At 39.2% G+C, this 27,557-nt stretch overlaps 1 protein-coding gene across 1 annotated transcript in view; it reads left to right on the top strand.

Moving 5' to 3' along the window:
• Window positions 1–27,557, top strand: part of Fmn2 (formin 2) — a 351,969-nt gene that overhangs the window by 108,110 nt on the left and 216,302 nt on the right. The window contains exon 7 of the mRNA XM_036202265.1: window positions 23,682–23,769. Within this exon, the coding sequence (XP_036058158.1) occupies window positions 23,682–23,769 (88 nt within the window). The remainder of the gene's footprint in view (window positions 1–23,681; window positions 23,770–27,557) is intronic.

Below are 27,557 nucleotides of genomic sequence, written 5' to 3'. Positions count from 1 at the left end.
AAGGCTGTGTGGTTTTGGGCAAGTACTTGTCATTACTCTAGGTCATACTTCTTTGACTTCTCAACTAACTCTGGACCAAACGCTTGTTGTCTGGGACATTTTCTTTTTAATGTGGCTCTAGATACATAGCTATCTTACGTACATATACAAATCTAGCATTTATTGATAATAATTTGTAAAGAAATTTATTGAAGCAATTTTTGGTATACATTGATTTTTGCCATTAAACAATAAAGTAAACTGCAATAAAGGAAATTGGTACACTAATGAGATGGTTATCTTTGTTTATTTGTACATAAAGAGTTAAATTCTGGTTAAATATTTGATGTTGTAAGACACAGAGCATCTTCAATCTTTTTTAGAATTGATGGATATTTTGCTTTTATAATCAATGTTGAGTGTGCTGCTTCATATATAGTATAAAATGAAAGAAGGTTACTTAGGGCCATTTCAAAAATTGTTAGAAATTCTATCTTCGCCCCAAGCCAAAATTTCTGGATTGAGTTTTTATGAAACTTATCAGCAATTTAGACAGCAAATTAAAAGTTAAATGTTTTAACATAATCTAGTGCAAAGATGCATTAATTTGATGCTTACATGCTGAACAATAGTGGTAGGAAAAAAATGGGCCTTTTAGTTCCATGGTGAAATGTCATATTTGTATACAAGGAAAGAACTTCACATGCTTGGTAAAAATAAAATAGTCTCAAATCTGAGCTGAGGCATGGTTATCAGCACTGTATGTTACAGAGTGCCTGTGTGCTCAGCACTGAGGCTGCAGCAGCATCAGCTGACACAATATGGGCACCCACTGCCTGCTGCGAACACCACAGATTCATTGTGCCTTTGGGTTTTCATTAATTTTTGATCAGTGCACATTCATATGCCTTCTACAGTTGTCATTTCTTTTTTCTTTTTAAAAAGTTCCTGGCATGTGTAAAAATTTGATTATACCTCCCTACTTGAGTTTCTCTGGTCTCTTTCCTCTCGTCTCCATCCCTGCCTCTCTCCTTCCCTTCCTCCCTTCCTCATCCCTTCTTGCCCATCCCCACTCCTTCTCACACGGAAACCCTTCTCCCCAACCCTTCCTTCTTTCATTCCTGTGACCCATTGATTTTAAATAGGATTACCCGAATGAGCATGGATGGGTTATTATTGTCTTTTACAGTTCCTATTTGAGGTTGTGACTGACAGTTTGAGAAGCTCGGATTGACTGTAGTCATTTTTTCTCTAGAGATTGGGCAAAGCTACTGGTCATCGTTCTTGCTGTGGACACTGGTGCCTAGCTCCTTTGAGCTCTGGGCCTGTGATGGGCTGCATTGCCCCCACACATCTATCCTAAGTGGATTCTCTCATCACTTACTCCTGCTCATGCCTCCTCTTTGAGTTGGTTGCCATGCTTGGCTTCAGGAGGAGGAAGTAAGTCTCATCCTAGCATAAAGCTTGGGCCTGAGTCTGGCTACTTGGAGCTCTCCACGGTTCTGACTCAGTTCTTCTGCTCTAACTATAGAGATCCTACAGGCTTGCTCTCATTGATGCATCCTCTGGGTTCTCAGAGCACGCCTTGTTATGGTGGAATCCTGGGTTTCCAAGCCACCAAGTTGGCTCCTGACTCAGCTGCTGGTTTTGCTATTGTGGCTTGTTTCATTTTGGAGGATTTTGTTTTGTTTTAAGTGAAAATTTTCCTATTTCAATAACGCCAGTTTCTTTAGGCTAGCACACACAAAGAAGGTAGACAGGGAGGTTGTGCATAGCCAGCCGAACAATAAAACTCCATCACCTGATGTTTCCTTGAATCTCTCATTAAATCTTCCAGGAAGAATGTAACACAGTTATATAGGAAACCAAAGTGAATTCTTTGCTTTTTAAAACAGAAGTATGTCTTCCTACCTCTCTATTAAATGTGAATGGAACGTGGGTCTGTTTGAAATATGACCCATTATAGAATGCAAAGACAACAAACGAATGGCGGGCGGCTTCCCGTTAGTTAGAGCATTTGGTGATATAATGTGAGAGAGGGAGGAAACAAGTAGAGTCAGGAATTAAAGGGAATTGTCTGGTTGGCCAATTGAAGGTAAGAAGGAAAACAACATATTTAGAGAGATTTCAAGGCCCAGAAGCTTGAGACTCTGGAAGTATCATCCAGGCTCCAGTTGGCCTTGGAATCATTAAAGGAATGACCATAAATGATAGTCAACTTTGAGTTCATTCAGTGGTTGATACTTTCAAATTTCAGCTTCATTTTATTGTCAGACTGTCCACCTAAACAGAGTTAAGTCATTACATGAGGCAACCTTCTTTGGTGTTATATCATTGGATGAAAGTTTTCATGGGCCAGAAAAAGTGATTGGAAGTAAGTTCTCCTGGCTTCTCCATTTTCTAGAAAGTTTGCTTGTTCAAAACATTCTGAAGCTGGGTGGTGGTGGCACACACCTGTAATCCCAGTACTTGGGAGGCAGAGGCAGGTGGATCTCTGTGAGTTCGAGGCCAGCCTGGTCTACAGAGTGAGTTCCAGGACAGCCAGGGCTGTTACACAGAGATACCCTGTCTTGAAAAACCAAAAGCAAAACCAAAACCTAAAACGAAAACAAAAAACTCATTCTGAGGTATGTCTGGAGTTCAGGTATCTCTACTGCTCATTTTGCTCACTGGACCCTTGTTGCACATGGCTTCGCCTTTTCAGGAAATAGTTTTACTTATGTTCTGTAATTACAATGCACATCTTAACATTTCTGTATCTTTTGTTTGCTCAATTATCTTCCTTATTTGAAATCACAACACTGGAGTTAAAAACCTACTTAGAGTATTATTTTATACATACTTATGAACTTTTTCACTCACACCAGTATTTCTAAGAGGAATGAGTGTAGCTGTCTTACCTAGTCTTAAAATTTCAGATTGCTTGAGCATCTTGATTGATTCTGTTGCTATTTCATATTGAGACATAGTTAGCATTTTATATAGGCAACCAATACTGCATGGAAAATTCTAGAAGGAATAGATGACATATGACTCTTTCCAAATAGTGAGTAGTTTGTTTTTTTAATATATCAAACTTCTTTCTTGATCTGTCTTGTTGGCTATTCTTGAGGTTGCTAATATGGCCTCACAGATGCACTGTCCTGTTTTAACCATCAGACCACTCCTCCCTCATAGGAATCTGCTGTATTTTATTATTATTATTATTATTATTATTATTATTATTCACCACAGAAGTCACTTTAAAGGAGTGACTTTACTATGATGACATAGCTAAGGTTCAGAATAAAGGTGACATTTGAAGAAATCCTGAAAGCAGTTTTACCATAACTAAGATTAACTCTTATTACCACTAATTAGGGAGACAACCAGACCAATATTTCCTCCCTTTTTATTTTCGCATAAAAAGAAACAGGAGCAAGAGGCAGATCTCAGACACTGCCCATTCACCTTTGTACCTTGGGCAAGTGTTCTCTTTGGAAAGGGGTTCTAAACTGGCCATTGGTGATACCTACTGGAGACTACAGCCTGTGTATTTCAGAGCTACCTTACATTCTGGGGCATGCCTTTCATCTGGAGGAAGGGGTGTGGTTAGAGTTATTATATGCCATGAGTTCTTTCTTCCCTGAATTCTTTGGCTGATAGTCTTTCTAATACAACGTCCTTCCCTTTGCCTATTCTAATCAGGGTTCCCTTCAGCACAGGACATCAGGTAGTTTGTCTAGCAAAGAAGAAGAACAGAAGAAAAAAAATGGCAGAAGAAATTAAACCAACTATTGAATTTTTTGCATTAACAACCTCCTCAGGTGACTCTGATACCCCTACCCTCGCCATGATTCTTCCCTTCTTCCCGATGACCTCTGAAATGAGGAGAAAAGGGTGAGAAGGGCCAAGGAAATGGTTCACACTGGGCAGAACTTCAGTTGGAGAAGATATCAAGGGTGTAGAGATCTTCCAGAAAAGGGAAATCCATTATAGAAGAAAGGGGAGCAGGCTCTGGAAGGGTGAGTGCCCCCAGCCTTGTCTATGCAGGTGCTGGTTTGCATCTCTGAAGCCTAAGTCCACTTCCAGTTGCATGTCTTTTTTTATTCTGCCACAAAGAGAGACTGTCCTGCTTGCCATAACTGTTCTGCTCAACAATAGTCATGTGATGCCTGCTGTAAAAGATGCATAAGCTGCTTTCTGCAGTCCCTAGAGCATAAAATACATGTGTGTCAGTGTCCTCACTGATTAGTTATAGCTAGAAAAGCACATCCGATCCGATGAGGACAGTTCCTTTGCCCCTTACTGTCCCTCTGAGGACAGGGAGGATTAGCCTGTCCACAAGGCAAGCTTGTTTTTTTATGTCACCAGTCCTTGTGCTAGCTAGCCAGAGATACAGATTGAAGTTGTTTTCTTTCCTCCTTGTACTTCAGATTAGATTTTTGGATTGTTTGAAAGTGGGAAATGATGAAGGTGGAGGAAAGGTTGGAAGCATGGCTCAGTCTTTAAAACACTTGCCTCAAAAGCTCTGGGACCTGCACTTCATTCCCAGCACATAAATAAAAAAAACTGAGTATATGGACTTACAAGCCAGAGCTGGAAACCTGTAGATAGGCAGATCTAGGGCAGGCTGGACAGCCAGCCTCACACACTTGGCAAGATGAAGGCAAATGAGGAGACCCTTTTGAAAAATAAAATGATGGACCTCTCCTGAGGAACTATACCCAAGGTTTCTCTGACCTCCACACACAGGTTCACAGTAACATTCATACATTACACATATACACAAAAAAATAAAAGAGAAAAGAAAAGGAAGAAGTTTGATATAGTGCAATAAATCATAAATAAATATTTGTACCTAGGCTATCCTCACACACAAGCTGAAGATTAATGAGCGTTGTGTCTAGGAAAAAATAGTGACCAGGGATAAAGTTGCAGTTGTAACAATAGTCATTCATTTGTTACTTCACCAGGCTCCTTCATTTATGCCAGCTTTTCATTTTCCACTTGTGTATTTCTGCATCTATGAGGGTCATAAACCTTAGTATGGCCTTGGCTCTGGGCTGTTGTGTTCTTCTTGCTGGCTACTTGGGGCCAAGTGTTCATGGGAATGGGTATCCATGGCTTTAACACATCCACTATTATATTTACTACCAGTACCTGAGGACAAAAAGGAATATGATTTTATTTTATGCACTGAGAAAGTTATTAAAGGATTTTTTTTTTCTTTAAATCTTGGGTCCTTAGGCCAGTGATGAGTCTCTTATCTTAAAAAATAAAACAAAGGAATTAAAAGATGGCTAACAGTTGTATCTTCATAAAAGTTTTAACCCTGAGGGGTTGGATATTTAGCTCAGTGGTAGAGTGCTTGCCTAGCAAGCGCAAGGCCCTGGGTTCAGTCCTCAGCTCTGGAAGAAAAAAAAAAAATTTGAACCCTGCATGAACTGGTTGAGTATTCATCAGTACATAACTGAAAAGTATCATCAGAACAACTGTCACCAACTAAAAAAGTGGTTATGCATTTAAACAACAGCAAATAATAAATATACAAGACAATAGATGTTGTTATATTTTCATATGTTTCATAGAAAGAAACATAGAAAAGGAGCAGAAACGTGAGTCAAGGGAGCTATGAAGGGCGAAGTGACCCAATGACTCAGCTTGATGATGGTAAGAAAACAGAAGGTCGCAGTGACTGAAGAGAAAAGTAAACAATGTGAGGCAGGGCTGATCAATTAAAAAACAAAAGGGCAAAGAGACAAGGGAGAAAGGAGTGGGAAGTAAGGATTAAAACTTACGCTTTGAATGCGGGGTGCGGTGCTCACATAATCACAGCACTTGGAACATGGAGGTGGGATCCAATGCCAGCCCTGCCTAGACGTCTTTATGAGTCCAAAAAAAAAAAAAAAAAAAAAAAATCAAAACTAAACTAGAGCAGAATGAGCAAAAACAAAGAAATTAGATGTGAAAAAGAGAAGACAGGAGAGGAAACTGTGAAGAAAAGGAGGACCACAGATGTAGTTAGCTGCAGTGCTTGCCAAGCATCTGCAAGGCCCCAGTTCTAACCTCTGGAACCACAGAAAAGAAGCGGGGTTGGGGTGGATTTGAAATAGAATAAAAACGTGTGAACCAATTAACTATGAAAATGAAGTTAGAAGTACAATTCGAGAAGGAAAGGAGGGAAATAATGAGGCAGTTGTCCAGCCCTCTGAAAGGTAATCTGTGCAGCTGTGACGGATGTATGTTTCCTTCAAGGCTTTCTTCAGCTCAGTCCCTGCTGGGAATCTAGTCTACGCTCTTTGACTTCCTTGGCTTTGGTTGAGGTGCTTGCCTAGCAGCCAGAGGGTGTGGTTTATGGGCTGTGCCAACACTGATTGCCTCTCTGCTGGTCAGGACCCCTTGGGGCAGGCTCCAAGCATTCTACCAGCTGATTCAAATCTCCTGTGTCTTTGTCTGGTTGGGGGTGGAGAAATGATCATGTAGACACACTAGCCTGAACCTAGGGGTGGTAGAGACTGAAGGTTGGTGGGCTTCACCCTGCTGATGTCCAATTTCCCACTGCTTAGCTCCTAGGCGTAATCACTTGCAACCTTTGGATTGCTCTGTAATCCTGGAGCTCAGAACTCTCCCTTGTAGTTTCCCTAATGGAGATCTCAACCAGGAAGGGACTTAGGTAGGCACAAGCACACATAACCCATCCTTGTGACTCCTGAGTCCTACAGTAGAATATTCTGTAGTCTGGCTTCCAACTCCCTAAGTAGCTGAGGATGACTTTGAACTTCTGATCCTCTTATCTCTAAGTACAGAGATTGCAGGTTTACACCAGACAACATGTTCTATGTGGCTGTGAGTTGATTCCAGAGCCCCAAGTATACTAAGCAAGCACATTAACAGCTGAGCTGCATCCCTAGCCCTAGAAATTCTGACTCAGTGTTTCTCCCAATAGCTAGACCAGATCTCCAAGCTAGCACTCCTCACATCAACGAATTAGCACTTGACATTTGTTCTATGTTCCTGAAGCTAGGACAATGCAAGGACTCTTGATTCCCAGTGCCCAGGACAAGGTAGGAGCCTTGTCAAGAGGATTGGGTCTTGCATGTGACTGGGTCCCAGGAAGATGAGAAAACTGTCTCGGTGGCATTATGCTGTACACACTTCAGGGTCCACTTCTGTGACCACACCTGCTCAGTGCTGTGGGCTATGCTTCCCAGATCTCTTCTTTTGTTTTAGCTCCTGCTGTCTGTCCACCATAGTATTTATGTAGCCTACACCCTGGGGCTTCCTTTTCCTCCCTATGTTCTGCTTTCTAAACACTTCAGAGGGATGTGTATATGATGCAGTTTTATGTGCATGTTTTATTTTTCTTTCTAAACTTTTTTCTCTCTTCACAAGTGGAACTATAGAGGCTTATCAGGCTCCCTCTCCCCTTCCCCTCTCCCTGTCACCTCTGTAATTCTGCATGCTTACATATTCTCTTCTTATAGTTCCTTCCTCTAAATTCTACTGTTTTTTTTTTTTTTTTTTTTTTTTTTTTCCAGTTAATACATACATTTACTTACTTGTTTGAGACAGGGTCTCACTGTGTAGCTCTGGCTGACCTGGCCTCAAATTCACAGAGAGCTACTTTGCTAGGTCCCCAACTGTTTTTATTTTGTTTCTCAAAGAGTCTGTCAGTTTATTACTGAAAGGTCATTGTCTTCCTGCTGTTACCCGTGTCTTGTGCTCTTCAGATGCTTCAGACTTATCCTCCTAAGATGCCAATGGCCTTGAGGAGCCATGAGTCAGCCATCTTCCTCTTTGTCTGTAGGGAGTTTTACTAAAGCTACTTGCTGTTTTTCAGGTTAGTGTGGGCACAGCTATACATGTAGCTCTTCCCTTTGCACATAACATGTGCCCATGCACAACTAGGTCTCGCCCATTATCAAGTTCCTGCTCTGAGAAACTGCTACAATGCATTAGGTTTCTTACTCTTCATTTTCGGTACCTTTCCCTTTTATTTAGCATTTTTAAAGTGGACTATGTAAGCACCCCAGCTGGACTTTTGTCCTGGGATGGAATCACTTAGAGAAGGAGACACATGTCTTCCACTGAGATTTAGTCACGGTGTAGTGACATAAGAAAATTTCATAGGAACAGGAAGATAACCAAAGATCCCATGTGGCATTAATCTTCTCTGTGCCTGTTGAGTGAGTACTAACCTTGTGCCAAGCACTAAGTTGCATGCTTTAGTTTCTCATGGCAAAGTAGAGAAATAGAAGAATAAGCCTAGAGTTTGAGAAGTTAGAATTGAGTTATACCTATGGCATTCCAGAGTTTGATTTTAGTTTCACTGTTGCCTTAAATGTAAGACAATGGCACTGAGCTTGGAGGAAGACATTTACATAATCCCACAGTAGCTTTCTGTTCTCAAACTGGTTTTCTATGACTTCTGAATGAATTTTGCAAAGGATTTTTAATATGGCTTCATTTGTGTGCTATACATTTCCCACAGAGTCTAGGGATAAGGCGGAATGAACTAGCTGAGCAATTACAACTCAGAAAGTAACATTACCAGTAGAACTTTCCGAGGATGCTTGTATACATACATACTCAGAGACAAGTCAAAGTCAATATTCATCGAACACTTTTGTATAACTAAGAATAGTGAGTATTCTGGAGGTGGAATATATATTGCTGCAATGAGAATGACATAGAGGAAAGAACTAAGTTGATGGAAATTTATGGGTTAAAATTTACATGATAGATATCCAGTCTTTGCTGAGTAGTACATTTACATTTATAGACATGAAAATATGTTAATGGTGTGTACATCCTTATCCCCACTATTCCTGAGTACTTTAATTAATGAATTCTAACTAAATGTATCTAACCCTCATGGACATGTTTCTGTAGATGTAATACTGGAAGCTACTAGGAACATCTCCAAAACATGTGACAAGTTGATGGGTTTTCTGGGTGATTTTGTTACCCTTGTGTCTTAGAGTTTCTATTGCTATGAAGAGATGCCATGACCATGGCAACTCTTATAAAGGAAAACATTTAAGTGAGGCTTACAGTTTCAGATATTTGGTCTATTATTGCCATGCAGGCAGACATGGTGCTGGAGAAGGAGCTTAGAGTTCTACATCAGTTTCTACTGACCCACAGGCAGTAGAAACAACTATGTGTCATCCTGAGCATAGTTTGAGCATATATGAGACCTCAAAGCCTGCCTTCACAGAGACACACTTCCTCCAGCAAAGCCACATCTAGCCTAACAAAGCCACACCTCCAAATAGTGCCACTATGATATGCCATAATGGGGGCCATTTTTCTTCAAACCACCACACCTTGTATCTTTGTTTTAAAATTTTTAAATAACTTTACCATCACATTGTAAATTTTAAATAAAATTATTGAACTGTATGATGCCTTATTTTTTTCATTTTTAGTAGTTATTCTACCAAATTATTAAAAAAGTAGAAGTGCTTTGGACAATCACTTGGTCATAAATAATTATGTTAATTATATGCTACCTGTGACATAGTCATAAAGTGGGTTTGCTGATATTTGTATGTATCTAAAAGAAATGAGTTCATATGCATATAAAATCTGTGTAAGAGAATGCTTTCAGCACTGTTTATAATACCAATTGAAATCTTCAAAACATCTATCAGCACTGAGTTGAAAAATAATTTGTGGAGGCTGGAGAGATGACTTGGGAGTTAAAAGTACTTGCTGCTCCTGTTGAGAACATGTTAGGTTCCTAGCACCCACGTGGCAACTCACAACTGTCCATAACTCCAATGCCAGGAGATCTATTGGTCTCTTCTGGTTTCTTGGAGCACCAGGCATGCAAGTGGTACATATACATACACATAATTTGCAGGCAAGCATTAATACATAGAAATAAAAATATATAAATATTGTAAATGGAATAAATTATGATACACAATGGGATAGTACTCTGCAGTAAAAATTAAGAACTTTTGTAATTGACAATACAAACTATTTCTTATATAAAACCTCATATGAACAGTATATTCTCTTTTCTATGGAGTTCAAGAATTGAAGAAGGTAATTTGTAGCAATAATTGTCAGACTAAAACTTTGGAGAGGTCATATCAATAGGAAAAAAGTATTGATGAACCTTTCATTGGTGCTAGTAATGTTCTACATAGTGATCTGAGATAGATAGATAGATAGATACATAGATACATAGATACGTACATACATACATACATACATACATACATATATAACACAGGTAGATGTATATATAGATAGGCAAGTTTTAAGTAAACTAGAAAAATTTTGATCATTTTGTTATAGTTAATCTTTAATTCCAATATTTTGAAAACTGAAATTTCTAAACAGTAGACACTTTAACTATTCTATTCATCGAATAACAAAGTATTGAGCAATTTGAGACAAATGAATAGTGGAACTGAAGATGTCTTCAGGAATAGAAATAATGAATGACTTGGTTATTGTTGGACACAGATGTGATGGAATTGTTTGATCCAAAATGGAATTTAAATGGAATTGTTGAAGGCTAAATACAGTTTCTGAAAATGAGGCCACTAGAAAGAGAACCTTTGGTCTGTAACAGGCTAGTCACATATTAAAACTTTAATGCCTTAAAATTGGGTACCAAAGATCAGCCCACTAACAAGACGCTGTTTGTATCGCCTTTACTTCAAACTCCTGGTGGAGGGAGGTCTTTGAAAAATCAGTCAGTTGCTTAAGCAGAATGTCATTTCCAAAAAGAAAAAAAATTGAAAACTTACAAGAAAACTGGAAACATCTTCCTTCACAGGGTGTGATCCATCTTGACAGGGCTAAAACAATCAGCAAACTGTGAATAAGGCCAGAAAGCAAGCCCTGTCTCTCTCAAAGTGTCCAAAAATTAATACCATGCTAAGGTCTGGAGTGCATGGGGAGAGCAGAGTACTGGAATAACTGCTCACAGAATTCTGATGTTTACACTGCCATTTATTCAGTAAATGGATGCTAGCTGAGTAATTTTTTGAACATTTTATTTTCCTTATTAAAACAAAAAACTAGTCATCAGATTTATCACTGGCTTTTCCTTGTTTGTTATTCATCTGACCACTACCCAAAGAGGAAACTATTTTCTTTTAAAAAAAAAAAATCTATTTTTCTGAACTTGAGTAATATGGAAACCAGAATATTCAGTGTCCATTAATTGCCTAAGCTTTTGTTTTTGCTAACCAGCTGAAAAATATTTTTCTCTGTTATGTTTTCTATGTCCATATTAATTATCTATAACAGCACAGAACACTAATGCCCCGGGGAAATGAGGCTCAGTGTGCTAAATCACATGGTAGATGTGTCTTCAGTACTCTACAGTACAGGTAGTCCAGGGGATTGGTTAGGAGGGTGACACTGGACCCGACCTCCTGGGTTCATTTTCTGCCTGTCCACTTAATGGATGTGTGACCCTGATCCTGCCATATCCACTGTTAAATGTACTAGTAACAGCACATAGCCCATAGGGGTTTTGTAGTTTTTACAAAAATGAAAGAGAGAAAGCCATTTATGTGCAAAATAAGGCTTTTTCAAAGCACATTTCTGTAACTAATAGCAAAAGCCTCACAAAAAGAATCTTTTATTCCTTTGTAACTGTCAGGAACCTTACCATAGCGATCTTATATTTTTCATTTATAATATTTAATAACTACCACTGAGAGAATGCTGAAATCTCTAATGAGATACTTAAGACATTTAATATATAACTATTTTCACTTAATGTTTATTTTTAAATTTTTCTTTTTTTTTTTTTCTGTATGAATATTTTTCCTGCCTACATAATTTGTGCACCACATGGATACCTATTGTCAATGGTGGACAGCAATGGTGGCATTGTACTTCTTGGAACTGGAGTTACAGTTATTTATGAGCTGCCCTGTGAGTGCTGAGAACTGAACCTTAGTCTTCTGGAAGCAGCCAGTTCTCTTAACTGGCGAGCCATCTCACCAACCTCTAATTATTTATCCTTTATCTATTTATTCCTTTTCAGTGTTTTCTTCTTAGGGCTAGGGAGCTAATTCAGTACCCTGCTCATATAAGTCATGTACTTGACCACTGAGCACTTACCATCAGACCTAATAGCTAGGAACTTTTAGCTAGGTCACAAAACACTGAGATCTTGTACTCACAATAATAGTCTTTTCTGATACTTTAATCTTAGCCTAGATTTTTCTCACTGAATTGCAAAAAGAAAAAAAAAAAAACGTAAAAAAGTTTAGGAAGGACACATATGTAAAACCAGAGTTTTAGAAGGAATTCTTAAGGGACAAGTGTAGTTCATCCGGCTTGCATGCAATCAGAGAGATGAAACACCGTTTTCTAATTACTGGGATATTTGAGCTGGTGAGGGGCCAAATTCTATCTTGCATAGATTGTACATGATGAAGCAGACTGGTCTGTCAAGAGGATATAAGAGCAAAGATTGTGTATTGTTTTAAATTTGGGGAGTTTAAACATTTTTGCATGTTCCCTCCATGCTTTCAAAAGTGGAGATGGATGGGGATTTGTGGTAGTTGGTTTTAATTACAAGAGCGTTTTATTTTAGGAGCCTGGTAATATTTATTTAAGCTCACTATTGCATTACTACAGTTTTTCAACTGTAAAGTAAAATTTAAAAATGCGATCAATTAGAATAAATATTTTTATTAAAATACATACTTAATGCTGTTTTTCTTCATTCGCTTCAAATCAAATTAGCTTGAACTCTTTATTTTTTTTTTTTTAAATCCTTTTTTTGCTGGTTTAGATCATCAAATGTTCTAGTTTGGTCTAAGAAAGAGGGTTACATAAACAAGAGTTGAATTTGTTGTTTTAAACTTACCTGATTAAAAAACAGTATAAAAGTCCTAAATCTGTTCCCATGGTTTTTTGATAGTGAATCCTTCTGTTGTCTTTGGTATATGCAGGATGCTGGGAAAGTGTATGAACGGGCAGATGAAGGGATTCAGGATGAGCTGAGGGAGTAACTGAGCTGATAAGTCATACTTGGCTGAGTAGAACAATTCCTAACCTGCCTCTCACTGTCCTGAGTCTTTACTCACTTTCCAATATTGCATGTCCACTCCCGCGAAACAATGTATGCTAGCTATTATTGTTGCAGATTTATTTTAAGTCTGTTATGTGTGCCATGCTCTGAGAATGTATAATTAATTCAACTTGACTTTATTCAAATCAGGTGTATGACTAAGCTCCTCTTTAATAAACTTGACTTAATTATTAGCTATATTGTGCTATGGTCTGAACCCAAGGTATGGCACATGTTGGACAAGTGGTTTGCTGCTAAGTTTCCCATCACCTCGAAATGCTGGCCTTCTAAGAAAAGAATGAAACTAAGTGTGGCTGATCTCAGAGCTTATGGGCTGTTCATCATCTCTACCTGAATGAGTGTTTCTTAGGATCCTAGGGGTCACATGCCATAATGTTTTCTGAATCACAGAAATTGATTTTTTTTTTGTTTTTCATTTTGGTTTTTTGAGACAGGGTTTCTCTGGGTAGCCCCAGTTATCCTAGTACTCACTCTTTAGACCAGGATGGCCTGGAATTCACAGAGATCTGCCTGCCTCTGCCTCCCCCATTAAAGGCATGTGCCACCACCTTTCGGCACATTTTTTTTGATTATCTTTTCCTTCTCTCTATACCTGAATGGTAGATGGTAGATGGTAGAACAAGTCTTTGTTATGAAGAAGCAGAAGAGAACAGGACAGATGGATTTTATTGGGTCAAGAGTCATCCTATACCTCAGTGGTTCTCAACCTTCTTAATACTATGATTCTTCAATACAGTTTCTCATGCTACAGTGATCCCCAACCATAAAATTATTCCATTGCTACTTTATAATTGTAATTTTGCTACTGTTATGAATTGTAATGTAGATATCTGATCTGTGGCCCCGAAAGAGGCGTGGCACACAAGTTAAGAACTACCACTACAGCTACTTGCACGCATGTCAAATTCTTGTTTCCCTGAGTTTTGCATAGCCAGGGATATGAAACTGCAACATGAGGATGAGAATCAGGGACCAAATGAGAGTCAAAGCAGGAATCACAAAGTTGATGGTAACAGGAGTCGGAAACATTAAACTGCTCCAATAAGGAATAGGATTTAGAGTCTACTGAAACCAAGAGACACAGGACTCTCAATCGAAGACCTGACAACCAGGATAGATTGGCAGACTGAGAAGTTCCTTTTGGAGACTCACCAAACTCCACTTCTCGCAGTCTTCCAGTTCTGAGGCTTGCTCAGACTCCAAGGCAAGTCAGGTAAAGCCAGATGCCATAGCTTCACCCCTGGGCTGAAAGGGCACCTTGGAGACTGAGCTGAATACCAGCTAAATTGTGCTCCTGTAGGTCACATTCTTTTCTTCGCCTTTATTAAGAAAAAAATTTTCATTCATTATACACACCAATCAAAGATGCCTCTCTTCCCTCCTCCTGTCCCCCAGCATCCCCCCTCAACCTATCCCCTACTCCCCTCCACAGGAAGGCAAGGCCTCCCATGGGGAGACACAAAGATCACATTCTTAAAAGGTCAGCTTCTAGATCCTCATCAAGGAGAGGTGTCAAAAGTCATGTCACCAAGTGTCATGCTGTGCCCAATGTGTTTGGGAAACCATGCCTCTTTTCCATCCTCCATCATCTGACAGTGTGCACCTATCACTCCAGGATGCTTAGTGCGGCCTTGGAAATGCCATTGTTGCCAGTTAGCTGGCCATGCTGCCCTGAGGCTTAATGCTAATCTTAGGAGAAGGGGACAGTAAATAAGATTATACGAGTTCGAGGCCAGCCTGGTCTACAAAGCGAGTTCCAGGAAAGGCGCAAAGCTACACAGAGAAACCCTGTCTCAAAACAAACAAACAAAAACAAAACAAAACAAAACCCCCAAAACAAAACAAAACAACAACAAAAAAGGTTATACTCCGCTTTGGTTGTAGGGATGGATTAAAGAAACTCCAATAACTTCTGAGTCTTCAAAAATCCAACTCAAGCATTTTTCCTTCTTTATGGGTAGACCAGTTAAGATTAAAGATATCTGTTGTTTTATGAAGTAGTATGAGATAGCTCAGAGAAGGCTGTTTATTGGCTATTAAGTCCGTCTGGGCCAGAAATTGAGAGACTAGTTTGTGTTTTCAGAGTAAGACAACTGAATCCAAATAAGTATTGTAGGATATTCATATTCTGGCTAAATATTCCACAGAGAAACATTTTAAAGTCCCTAGGAGGCAAGGACTAGCCAGTGTCTGGGCTGGTCTCTCTTAATTCTAGGTGCTTAGTGCCCATAACTTATTTGGGCATTTCTTTTGTCGAAATAAACTCACGTTTCTACAGTGTTATGAAGAATAGTTGATAGTTGTTATATTCCTAAATTCAGTGCCAAGACACTTGGCATTTGTATGACATTTTATACTTTAAGGATATTTCATGTGTGATAATGTTTTTCTTAAATTATGGGAGTATTGTGTGTGGATTACCAGCTGTCTTCCACAAGTAAACAAACAGGGCTCTGTGGATCAAAGACCTATGTCCACAGTTACATAGTTGATCATTTAGATAAAGACATGACTCAAAATCTTGATTTCTGCCTCTAAATAGATGAACTCACTGAAGATCCTGAGCCTGAGAACTAATTGCTGCATTTCCTCACCTGAAAATTCCTTGCTCAGTTGGGTGTTACTATTTTCAATTTGCTCACATTCTCCTCTGAGCCTTGTGATTAAAGTGCCCTTTGATGCTTTGTGCAGATGCACAAATGTATCAGTGCTCACATGTGTTGTATACGACTGGGAAACTATGCTGTGCTCAAACATCTATGTGAGAAACAGTGGTCTTTATGTTCTGTAATTCCGCTCTGGAATGCACCTTTACCTAATCTCTGTGGTTGGCTGTTTTTATCTTACCCCACTCCCTGAAGTACTTACCTCATTGGATCTGTCTACTTATCTCCTAATCTAATATCCAGTTTCTAGAGAGGCTATGGTATGTTGTTTCAGAAGAAAGCAGCATTCTCCCTTAGCTAGTTTTGGAGAACAAAACTCTTATTTGGGCTTTGCGTTTACATTATGAGCAAATTATTTACTTTCTTTTTAAAGTTTTTGATTTCCCTAGTTATAAGAAAGTGCATAATACTTCAAATTATCTGCATAGTTAATGTTGAGCCTTTTAATATTAAGCTCATTATAATTATCTGTATTTCAAGTAGTACAAATATATTATTTAAAAAAACATTCTGAGTAAGCAGCACACATAATTGTAGGTATAATCAAGTAATTATTTACATATGGTTTTAGTTAGTTAATCAGTATAGTTCATATCATATTTCCATCACATATTAGGAAGACTATGAAATAACATATGTTACATTGTAGTTCTTGATGTGATTTTGGTGGTGGGATAGCTGCCCACCCATTCATTGAGTATTGACTTTTCAATAATTAAAAATTCTGCATTAGCACCAGATACGGAATTTTTAGAAAACTGTATATTCTATGGAAAAGTGATGGTCTAGAGTGGGGAACAGGAACCTTTTTTTTTTTTTTAAACTTAAAAGATCAGGAGTATATAGCCCAGTCCTAGAATGTTTGTTTAACATGAATTCAATCCCTGAAGCATGAAATACAAAGTATAAACAACAAAAATGATACATGGGTAGTTTGATGTCGAGCAAAACCCAGAAACCATTTTTCTTTTTTCTTTCTTTATTTTTTTTTTAGTTTTTTGAGACAGGGTTTCTCTGTGTAGCTTTGTACCTTTCCTGGAACTCACTCGGTAGACCAGGCTGGTCTCAAACTCACAGAGATCCAACTGGCTCTGCCTCCTGAGTGCTGGGATTAAAGGCGTGCTCCACCACTACCCGACCAGAAACCATTTTTCTAAGGTGTGAGGAAGACTTCTGGCATGGGCATACTAGTTGAGGCAAGGTCACCTGATTCACTATACCTTATTGCCTGTAATTTATCAGTCATTGTGCTGAGTATTGAAGTAAATTATATGACATAGTCTTCATATCTGGCAGTATATTGCATTTATAGAGAATGCCCCCCCAAATTACTGTGGCATGTACATGTTCTAGTAAGAGAATATAACAACCTATGAGAGAAAAGAAGCTCTCAAGTCAGTCCTTAGGAGTTGTATGAGAGGCTGAGAATGTTTAGAAAAAAGCATCTCAGATGAATAAGGCTTTAACTTTCCTACCCAGTGAATATTCCATTTGTACGTCATCCTGATGTAAAATAAAACAGAAATACAAGGGAGCACCAGGCACTGACAGAGTGAAGGCTGTACAGGGTCTGCATCTGGGCTTAGAACTGGGATCCTTGAGGCTGCAAATCTGGAAGGAGGTTGTGCCTGCTGGCACTGGGGGTGTGAGGTGGAGGTTCCAGTGAAAGACTAGAAGATGGAGAAGGAGCCATTAGTAGAGTTTGCTGTGTGACCGGATATGATCAGTGAGGAAGAATGAGTCAAATGTTCCCGCTGGGATGACTGGGGATGGAGGATGGCTGACCGAGATGGATGGACGGCGACACAAAGCTGGTATTTGTTTCTACTTCCTTTTGACGTCTGTTAATTCACCCCAGTGTAGGCACTGCTTCTTGCAGAATGCCTGGCCTGGTGTTTAGTAGGTGTATCAGTTAGAATATTGTTTTGGGTCCTTTGTGACAGAGGGTAAGTCTGGGCTGCAAATGTCTCAGCCTTTTTATTACTTCAGCCTCAGGACGGAGTGTGATGGAAAAGATGGCTAATTTTCTCAGTGTTGTTATTGAGCCTAGGAGAATAACTCTGAAATTGAGAGCAACACAGCTTCTATTTAGAAGCTGTGCTTTTTTACTAGACTCCAGTTTGGATGTTAAATGTTTCCTAAGGTACCTGTGCAGGTTTGGTCCGCAAGGGGGTACTGTTGAGAGGTTAGGAAATCTTTAATAGATGAGAGGACTCAGTAAGAAATCTTCAAGTCCTGTGGGACATGTCTTCAACTGGAATGCCTCTCTCCATTTCTTTTGCCTTCTTATTGTAAAATAAGTGGTTTTCCACACCTAAAAATGATAGAACTAATCACCTGTGGTTGGACATCTACAAAGCTGTGTAACATAATAAATCCTTTCTCTTTATAAATTTATCACCTTGAGTAATTGTCCTAGTGAATCAAAACTAACTTATACTCCTTGCAATCTGTTATCCAAAATTTATTCTCAGGGCTATACTTTGTTGTCAAGTAGGCTATGGAAAATGTAATGTTAGCTGGGCAGCCACGACACCCGGTTTTAATGGCAAAGTTGTATGGCTTATAAAAGTTTTACAAGTAAGTCTTAAATGTGACAACTGCCATAATAGTCTTTTAATTTGTAAAATGGATCTGCTTAAAATTTGGTCATGTTGAATTGAAAGAGGAAGGAAGGTATCTAAATAGAAGGCTTTAGTAGACATTGACCAAGAATAGTTTGCTAGATAGAAGATTACACATGGTTGGTGTCATTAAAAAGGCTTTGAGGGCTGGAGAGGTGGCTCAGAGGTTAAGAGCACTGACTGTTCTTCCAGAGGACTGAGTTCAATTCCCAGCAACCACATGGTGGCTCACAACCATCTGTAATGAGATCTGGTGCCCTCTTCTGGCGTGCAGGCATACATGCTGTGTGTGTGTATATATATATATATATTTATATTTTAAAAAGGCTTTGAACTGTAGAAAAAAGCAACAATAACAAAAAGAGCAGGAAACAGTGGGATCTCAAGGTCACAACTTGTATGGCAGCAACTAGGGAAGAGAGAATCAGTACAGTGCGGTCATGAGCAAAAGAATCTCAGAAGTGGGCACTGGGTGTGCAGCTCAGTGGTAGAGCCTTGGATGTACAAGGTCCTGGGTTTGATTCCCTAGTACAGCAAAATGGAAACAAAAGCCCTAGGAACTATTTGTGAAGAAGGGGTGGGATGATATTTGAGGAAAGGGTGAAATTTTCAGGACAAAAATAAAAGGTGGGTGGAATCAGGGACAGAGGAAAGCCTGTGGAACACAACAAAAAGTTTTAGGCAACATCAATATCATGCCCTTATTAGGCTTCTCTCAGAGTATCCGCTGAGGAATGTGTTCTGTTACAGAAGAAAAATGTAGGGGAGGTTTTATTGAAAATGAGGACATACACTCTGGGTCATAGTTATGTCTGAGTGTGACTTTATGTGCTCTACTATTTCTGTGCTAAAATGAACATTAAAACACTAGGGTGTGATTGCTATAAACAGTGAAAGAAATTATTTTAATTACTATAAATATGTTTGCTTGTTTTGTTTTTACAGTTAGCGAGTAATGTGAAACTCATTAAATTAATGCAAGTATGCAAACTGAATAAAGGGCCAAAGGATTTGAATATGGGGTGTTGATCTTCTCTCGGGCATTCCTACTAAAAGTAGGAATTTGCTAAACTCAACGAAGCTCTGGGATTCTGGCTTCTTGTTGCACTGCCTCTCTTAGTATGCTTCTGACTTGTAAACAGGACATAGGTGTAGCATGTAGGTCCTTTACTGAACCAGCAGTGAGACCTGATCAGTGACCAAAGAACATCTGATACTTGCACCCCCAAGTCCTGTTTTAACTTCCATTTTTTAAATTCAACTTGAGACAGAGACAGAGAGGAAGAAGGAAGAAGAGGGACAGTTGGAGGGAGGGAGGGACAGACAGACAGATGAAAGGGAGGAGATGGAGATACAGATGAGATATCTAGGTCCTGGTTAACAGTAAATGTGTTTAGTCATTTTTATGAACTTGTTAGGTCTTCTTAACCAGCACTGCCCAATATAAAATGCCAGCCATGCATGTAACTTTAATTTTTTTTTAGCAGTCATACTTTAAAATTTATTCGGAAGTACATGAAAGTAAGTTGAAGTTACTACATAGGATTCAGGGTTAAAATATTGTCTTCTGAGCATGCAGTTCACAAAAAATTACTGAGATCATTGATATTTGCCTTAAAAGAGAAACGAAGCCCGGAATCTTTTAGGTCTGTGCATATTTCACGTGCCTGGCCAGCCACATGTGGCTTGTTGTTCTGTATTAGTTCCTGTGGTTTTAGAGACTTGGAGTCTTTTCTTCTCTTTCTGCTAATGCTAGCTACAGTTTGTTGCTTGCAGGTCTCCCATTAGGGCACTGCAGTAAGGATCTCTCTTTTATTTTGATGGTGAGAGACACTGGGCACTGGCCCTAATAGGCCCCCATGGTATTTTAGTATCATGCTGTTTTACTGTCTTAAGTACTGTTTGAAGGTAAAGCAAGTGAACAGGAAGTAAGACTCTCTTTTCCTTTGTGTTTTTAACATCGTCCTAGGCTTTCAAAGCTGCCTCCTTAGTTATATTTAAAATGAATTGGCTCGGCATGCACTAGGCTCCAGGTTCGATTCCCAGCACTAATAAGAAAATAGAAATAAAAACATAACTGGTAGGCAGCGACATGAAGTAATGTTCAGGGGTAGCCCCCTGCTGGACTTATGTAACTGAGGAAAATATTTGGCAAAAGTCTTTTTCATATTGTGCTAATCAAATAGCAGATTCTTAGCCCCCAGTTCAGCCTCTTGTGATGCTTCCGTACAATTATATATGCAATGCATACATTTACATATAAATATTCAAACATAAAACTAGAAGGCCTCTCCAAAACAAATACATACAAATCTTGATTCAGTACACCAAACGTTACTCCATATGATTATGATAAAAGTAGCCTAATGCTTGTTCCCAGGTGCCGTAGTGGCCTAGGGGCACACAGCTTGCAGAATGACAGTAGCTTGCAGTCGCCATGTTGAGAAGCTTTCTGCATTGTGACTGTGGTTATCCTCATAAGGGCCACTCTCTGGTGTGTGTGCCCCGTTTTATAGATCAGGGCATAACGTCGAAGGGATTAAGAGATCTGAGAGTTTGTAACATGCTGGGATTCAGAACCAGGCTGCCAGCTCACCTATAGAGAGAGGACTCTCCAGAGCTAAGGGAAGGTGCCCTTTCCCAGCTTACACCTTCAGTTTGTTTTATTTATTTGTTGTCTTTGTCTTTTTAAGACAGGGTTTCTCTGATTAATGGCCCAGGCTGTCTTAGAACTCGGTTTGCATGCCAGGCTGGCCTGAAACGCTCAGAGATCTGCCTGCCTGTGTCTCCTGTGTGCTGGGAATAAAGGTGTGAAGCACCACAGTGGGCTGTTTCTATACACATGCTGGACAATGCCCAAGCTGTGCTGTGAACTGGATGTGTTCCAGCTGGCCATCTTCCCTTTCCTCCCTTTACACAGGAAGACTACCCTGCTCGCTTTTACAGATTGGTTTGGCTGAAGTGGAGTAAAACGGACTCCAGTGGAAAAGTCTAGTTTTTATTTTTGTCTTGTGCAGATTTGTGCCTAACTTTAATGGGATGCCTATTGATTTAATTAGTGTAAAATTCTCTCAAATTCTTCTTATTAAAAATTTCTGTGTCTAACGACTCACCTAGGTAACAAAGATTTGACATGGAGTAAATTCAATTTTTAATGATCTTCATGAAAGTTTGTGAATGTATTTCCAGTAGCTTGGCTACTCCATTATCATATAAAAGAAAATTTTCTTTATAGGCAGTGAACGTAGATCACTGTTATCTCCTTTATGTTATAGCCATTCAGACCAACAGGACTTAGTGCTCATTCTAAACCCATTTCTCGCTATGGAGCCTGTTCGGCTATTGTAGGGTCCTGTACGTGTTGACTGGGGCCATATTGTGAGGAGCATTGGTTATGTTCTCTTCCATGGCCACATAGTGCACCTAGTCAAAGCACGCCCATCACTGCTGACACAAAATGCCAGAGAAATAATTTAAGTCAAAAAAAGAAAACATTTACAACTACCAGAAGACTTCTCGTTTATATGTGTCTGATTTTTTTTTTTAATTACAAAAGCAGAGGGGAAGAATAGTCACTGTTTCGCAAAATTAAATGCAATGATGCTTGTTTCTGTTTTCTCCCTTATTATAATATTGAAATTAATACCTCAGTGGATTGGGTGAACCCACGTAAGATAAAAGATGCCAAAATTGACTTGCGTTGCATGTTCAGCTTCTCACCATTTTCCCTCACTATGATACATACACTCCTTGCAAGGCACGTTGCTGAGTGGCAGCACGTGGCCAGTTCCACCACAGCTTTCTGAAGCTTCTGTTGTTGTGCCTGTTAAATTTTTCTAGGTAAAAAGTTGGCCCCATAGGACTGCAGTTGTTTTCTAGAATGTATTAGGGTGGAAATAGGAGAACTTTGGACCAGCATCTTCCGTGCCTCACAGCACTGACATCATCTAGGAGCTTGGGTAGACTCTGGAATCAGCATCTGTTTGCAAAATATCCCAGACAATTCAGTGCAGTTAAAGAGGGATGCATACTGCTTTGTCTTACAGAGTCTGTGTTCATAATCCCTACAGCCTTTTACCTACTAGGGAAGTCTTAAGAAACCATTGTTGTAAGTGAATTAACTTGATCTCATATGGCTAGGAAACTAAACTGATCTTTTAAACATTCTGATTATATGGCCTAATACTGTGGATTTTAAATGTGTTACTTCTGTGTTTTCTACTTTTCAGCTAAGAGTCCTTGGGTCATCTGACTGTATTGTCTCTTTGTTGTATTTGTCTCCTTTTGGAATCATGCTATTTTAATGCCCACCCCCAATCTTGCCAGGAGACAAAGAGTACCAATATTGCTTTGAGGAGTATTATTTACTCAGTGGACTTATGGGACAGCTGAATCTGATTATTTTATTAGTTTCTTGCCTGACCCAACTCAAACCGAAAGAAAGACAAGGTTACTGAATGTGAGAGCTTGTGATTCTGGTCCAGCACCTGATTCTGGTCATTTGACTGTAATGACTTTTATTTCCTTTTCCGTCAGTTTTTCTCTAAGCAGATTTAAAAGAGAACAGGAGAGTAAATACTTTGCTGGAATAAAAATTTCCTGTGTAGTTCAAGCATGGCTCTACTCTACTAGCTTATTCATCTCTGTTTGAGGTGACTTGATTGGGGGATGTACACAGGATCTTTCAGACTTTCTAGACAGCCAGATTTAGGGCCAGGCCAATGTGTTCCTTCCAATGACACTCAAATTCTTCTTCTATTAATTAGATGGAAAATTGTCCAAAAAATATGGACCAAATGTGGAATGAAAGGAACTCCCAGCATAATGAGAAGCACCCATAAGACCCGACTACCATGGGGTTGGGGATTTAGCTCAGTGGTAGAGCTCTTGCCTACCAAGCGCAAGGCCCTGGGTTCAGTCCTCAGCTCCACAAAAAAAAAAGAAAAAAGAAAGAAAAAAAGACTTGACTACCTAATGGAGCACATGTTATATTATATTTTATAAAAGTGATCTGAATTGGCAGATTTTCTGTGTATAGTTTTATTTTGCCCCTGTTGACCAGTCTTTTAAAGTTTCATCTTGAAAAATTTTCAGGTAATGTATATAATCAGATGTATAATTTTAATCTTCCAGAAACTAAACTGATTTCATAGACTCTCAGCAGTTTGACTTTGAGACTGGTGGTGAATACTGGGAAGAAAATGGTGGATTTTATTGGTTCGGTATAGAAAATCCCAAAGTAGTAATGATGCAAGCCCTGCTCTTCAGTGGTTCTTCATGTAGGATTTTAAAATGTTACCAAGCATATTAGAGTTTAAGGTAATGTTTCTCCTTTTCCTCTTTCTTGAACAGGTTGTCAAGTTGCTTAGCAACAAAAGATCACAAGCAGTAGGAATTCTAATGTCTAGTCTTCATTTAGATATGAAAGACATACAGCATGGTAAGTATAAAACATTAAAATGCAATCACTTAATACTAACATTTGGGGTAAATTTTGTGATGTTTGCTAGAAAGTTATGTTCATGCAGTTAGTATATTCCCCATAACCCAATATATAATTTCATGTTTTTTTCCTAATAAGCTACAATTAATATAATTTTCCTGTCCGTTTTATACCATGGTAAAGGTCCAATTCTCACATGATGTTTCTATTCTGTGCTTTTGTGGTAATACAATAGCATAGACTAGGTAGCTTTTAAACTAAAGAATGTGTTCCTTATGGTTCTAGACGCGGCAAGGTGAAGATCAGGACCCCAGCACAGTTAGGCTCTGGTGAGGGCCCTGTGCAGGGATTCAGAGACTCATTTTCTGCTTGTATTCTGCTTGTGGTAGAAAGAAGCCAAGTGAGCTCTCCTGAGTTTTGTTCATAAAGAAAACCAGTCTCATTCCTGAGGGCTCCATTCTCATCACGACCTAATGGACCTCAAAGACCCTTGTTCCTAATACCAAGACATGACCACAGAGAGGAGGTAGAGTGGGGTCACAGACACTCAGTCTGTTATAAATATCCTCAGTCTGTTGTTATAAAAGTTTAAATTTTGTATCATACAAAGCATGACTCCTGCTAGCTCTGTAACTAGTTAGATCATATCAGAATGCCACCATGCAAAAGCTACTAATAATACTAATGTGAACCAGAGAGTGAATTTCCTAGCCATTAAAAATACACAGAGAAGAAAGACCTAAGATAGAAGAGTTAGTTGAGCCTTGAGTCTCAGGTGCTTGGTGGGTAAGTTTACTGCAGACACAAGCCTAAAATTCTATACCAGATTTGTGCCACCCAGGATGAGGGTTATGAGAGTTACAGAAGTGCTTGTTGTGCTTGTTCTTTTAGAGATGTTCTTAGGATTAGTGATGGCAATTAGTGAATAAATTGCTGTGCTTAGTGATGAACTGAAAACAGGTGTTTCGAAGAGGCTAAATGACCATTTGTCTACTGAGATGTATTTAAAGCATTGGATGGAATACAGGGCATGTTCTCTTAGGGTCTCATGGTCCAAGATTCTGTAAGATGTTGAAAGAATAAAGCAACTTAATTTTGCACATGACTTTCTGGTAGAAAAGTGGTCATTCTTTTCCTAGGCATTTGGAGCAACTATAGCATAAACCCTAGGTTCTTCTACCATAAAGAAATAGAATTGCTTTATTTATTATGAACATTGTTTATTTATTTATTGTCTCTCTGTCTCTGTCTCTGTCTGTCTCTGTCTCTCTGTCTCTCTCTCTCTGTCTCTGTCTGTCTCTGTCTCTCTCTCTCTCTCTCTCTCTCTCTCTGTGTGTGTGTGTTTGCACATCTATGGTCAGGTGCCTGTTGCGGCCAGAAGAGAGCATCATATACTTTGAGGACAGAGTTAAAGGCACTTAGGAGGCACCTGACCTGAGTTCTGGGATCCAAACTCAGGTTCTAATGGTAGAGCAGTGAGCATGCTAAACCACTGATCCATCCCCCCTACCCCAGCCTCTGAATTGCCTTTTCTAATGTTCAGCATAGGTGATTACAAATTATCCTTGCTGATTGGCATGGTTGATGGTGATGTCCAGACACGTGGAAACAGTTACTTCTTTTATGTTGTTCTAACATACATTTTAGTGGGCTTATGAAATATTTCATGTTTGGAATTTGGGTGATTTTTCTAAGTGCTTTTGGTGTCAGTATTATAATATTGTAATACATTTTGCCTTCTACTTGACACATTTTCCTATGCTGTAGCTTCTTTTTTTACTTTTATTTTTTAATTTTTTGGTTTTTCAAGACAGGGTTTCTTTGTGTAGTTTTGCGCCTTTCCTAGATTTCTCTCTCTGTAGACCAGGCTGGCTTTGAACTCACAGAGATCCACCTGCCTCTGCCTCCCGAGTGCTGGGATTACAGGCGTGCGCCACCACCGCCCTGCTATGCTGTAGCTTTTATTATCTATATGCTGAGAGATGGTCCAGGGATGAAGAGAAGAATTAAATATAAGGATTTTGAATCTCCCTTGTGCTGCCCAGAGCCTTAGAATAGATTTAAAGCAGATTGAGTCATTCAAAGGAATGCCAATTTACCTATTAAAAAAAAGATGGTTTTAAGTATAACACAAAGTTTATAAATCATGCACATGGTTACTGGCTTCCTAGTTTGCCTGTTTGTGAATGCAGATTCTATTTTTTTAAGTCCTGAAATATCATGGGGTATAATTCATAAATAGCACTAGCGTGGCATGTCCTGTCAATTGATGAGTAACTCTTAATCAGAATTTTAGTTTTTATTAAATTGTTTTGATGGTGAATATGCTTCCTTGGGCTGAGATATTTGGGGTAATAGTCACAGAGAAGAACGCCAAGGCTGGCGCCAAGCAGCACTTGGTGTTTCTGAAGCTGGCAGATGTAGCCCAGTTAAGTCATAGAGTGAAATCTGAAAATAATGATATGGTCTTTTCCTTCAGTCAAATATTCAGCTCGGGTTGAGCTAATAATGAGAACCTTATGAACAAAGGAGTCCGCCTGACATCTGTGTCTGTGGTACAGCCAGCGAGAGTTCATTGAAAATTTGCTTGCTTAACATGCAATTCGAACAATAACATGGCGTGGACGGCAGTAGCGGAAGGGTCACACAGAATTATGCATAAGCTTTATCCTCTTAAGATTTGAAGGGCATGCTTCAGTTCCTTCGAAACCCTACATACCCATTCTCTAAAATCTTGGCTGCCTTCACGTCTGAACAAGGAAGCAGCTGTACCTGTTTGCCTGCCTCAGTGTATTGTCAGGTGGGGATCTCTCAAAGCTCCCACAGTACATGTCACTTCCAGGATGTACCTCCACTGAGAAATCTACAGAAATGTAGCCATTATTGATTTTGGATATGAAAGTGACTACAAAATTTGTCCACAGCAGATCTCTAGTGTCATATTATATAAGAAAAAAACTGAGATATCTTAGTGGGCTAGTTTTTGTTGTTTTTAATGTCATGTGGCTCATTAGAGGAGCAGATTGGCCATGAGCTCAAGCCTCTTCATCAGGCAGGGCTGCACTTTTCCATCATATATGTCTCTCCCCCGGATTATACTTTTCCTACTGGCAGTGCCGCTATCTCTAAAACAAAATATATAGTACGGTCTTAAAGGTTACCCTAAATTATCAGAGTAGACATTTTGGGGGATGACATGCTGTGGAGCCACCTTGCCCATTCAAATACTTGCTTTCACCTACAGACCAAGTTAGAACTTGTGAGATAGACTCACTGCTACAAAAGGCATCTCATAACTTTTACATACAGAGGGTTCTTTATGCCTGCCTCACCTCACTTTTATTTACTGGAACTGGATTATTTTTTTTCCCTGTCAAAACACTAGAAAATCTGGAATTGACTTTGCTTTGTCATGATTCTAATTTGAATGCTTGTTAAAGTGACAAGGGTCAGATTAGCATTCTAGAGGTCAAGGTCTAATCATAACCTTAAAAAAAATTTGTATGTTCTTAATAGCTATGTGTGTTTTGTGTTTTGCTTGCATATATGTCTGTGTACTGTGTGCAAGCTTGGGACCCCCAGAGGTCAGAAGAGGGAAGAAGATCCCTTGGAACTGGTGTTATGGGGAGTTGTGGACCACCTATGTGTGCTTGGAATTGAACCCAGGTTCTCTGCAAGAACAATTGCTTTTAGCTGCTGAGCCATCTCTCCAGGCTCTAATCAGAGCCTTGCTGCTATCAATCATTGTGTCATGGTCTATAAGAGTTCTATGTAACACTTAAGGC

The sequence above is a fragment of the Onychomys torridus genome, chromosome 11 (assembly GCF_903995425.1).
Source record: "Onychomys torridus chromosome 11, mOncTor1.1, whole genome shotgun sequence".
Classification (NCBI taxonomy): Eukaryota; Metazoa; Chordata; class Mammalia; order Rodentia; family Cricetidae; genus Onychomys; species Onychomys torridus.
This window is presented reverse-complemented; position numbering and strand designations above follow the sequence as displayed.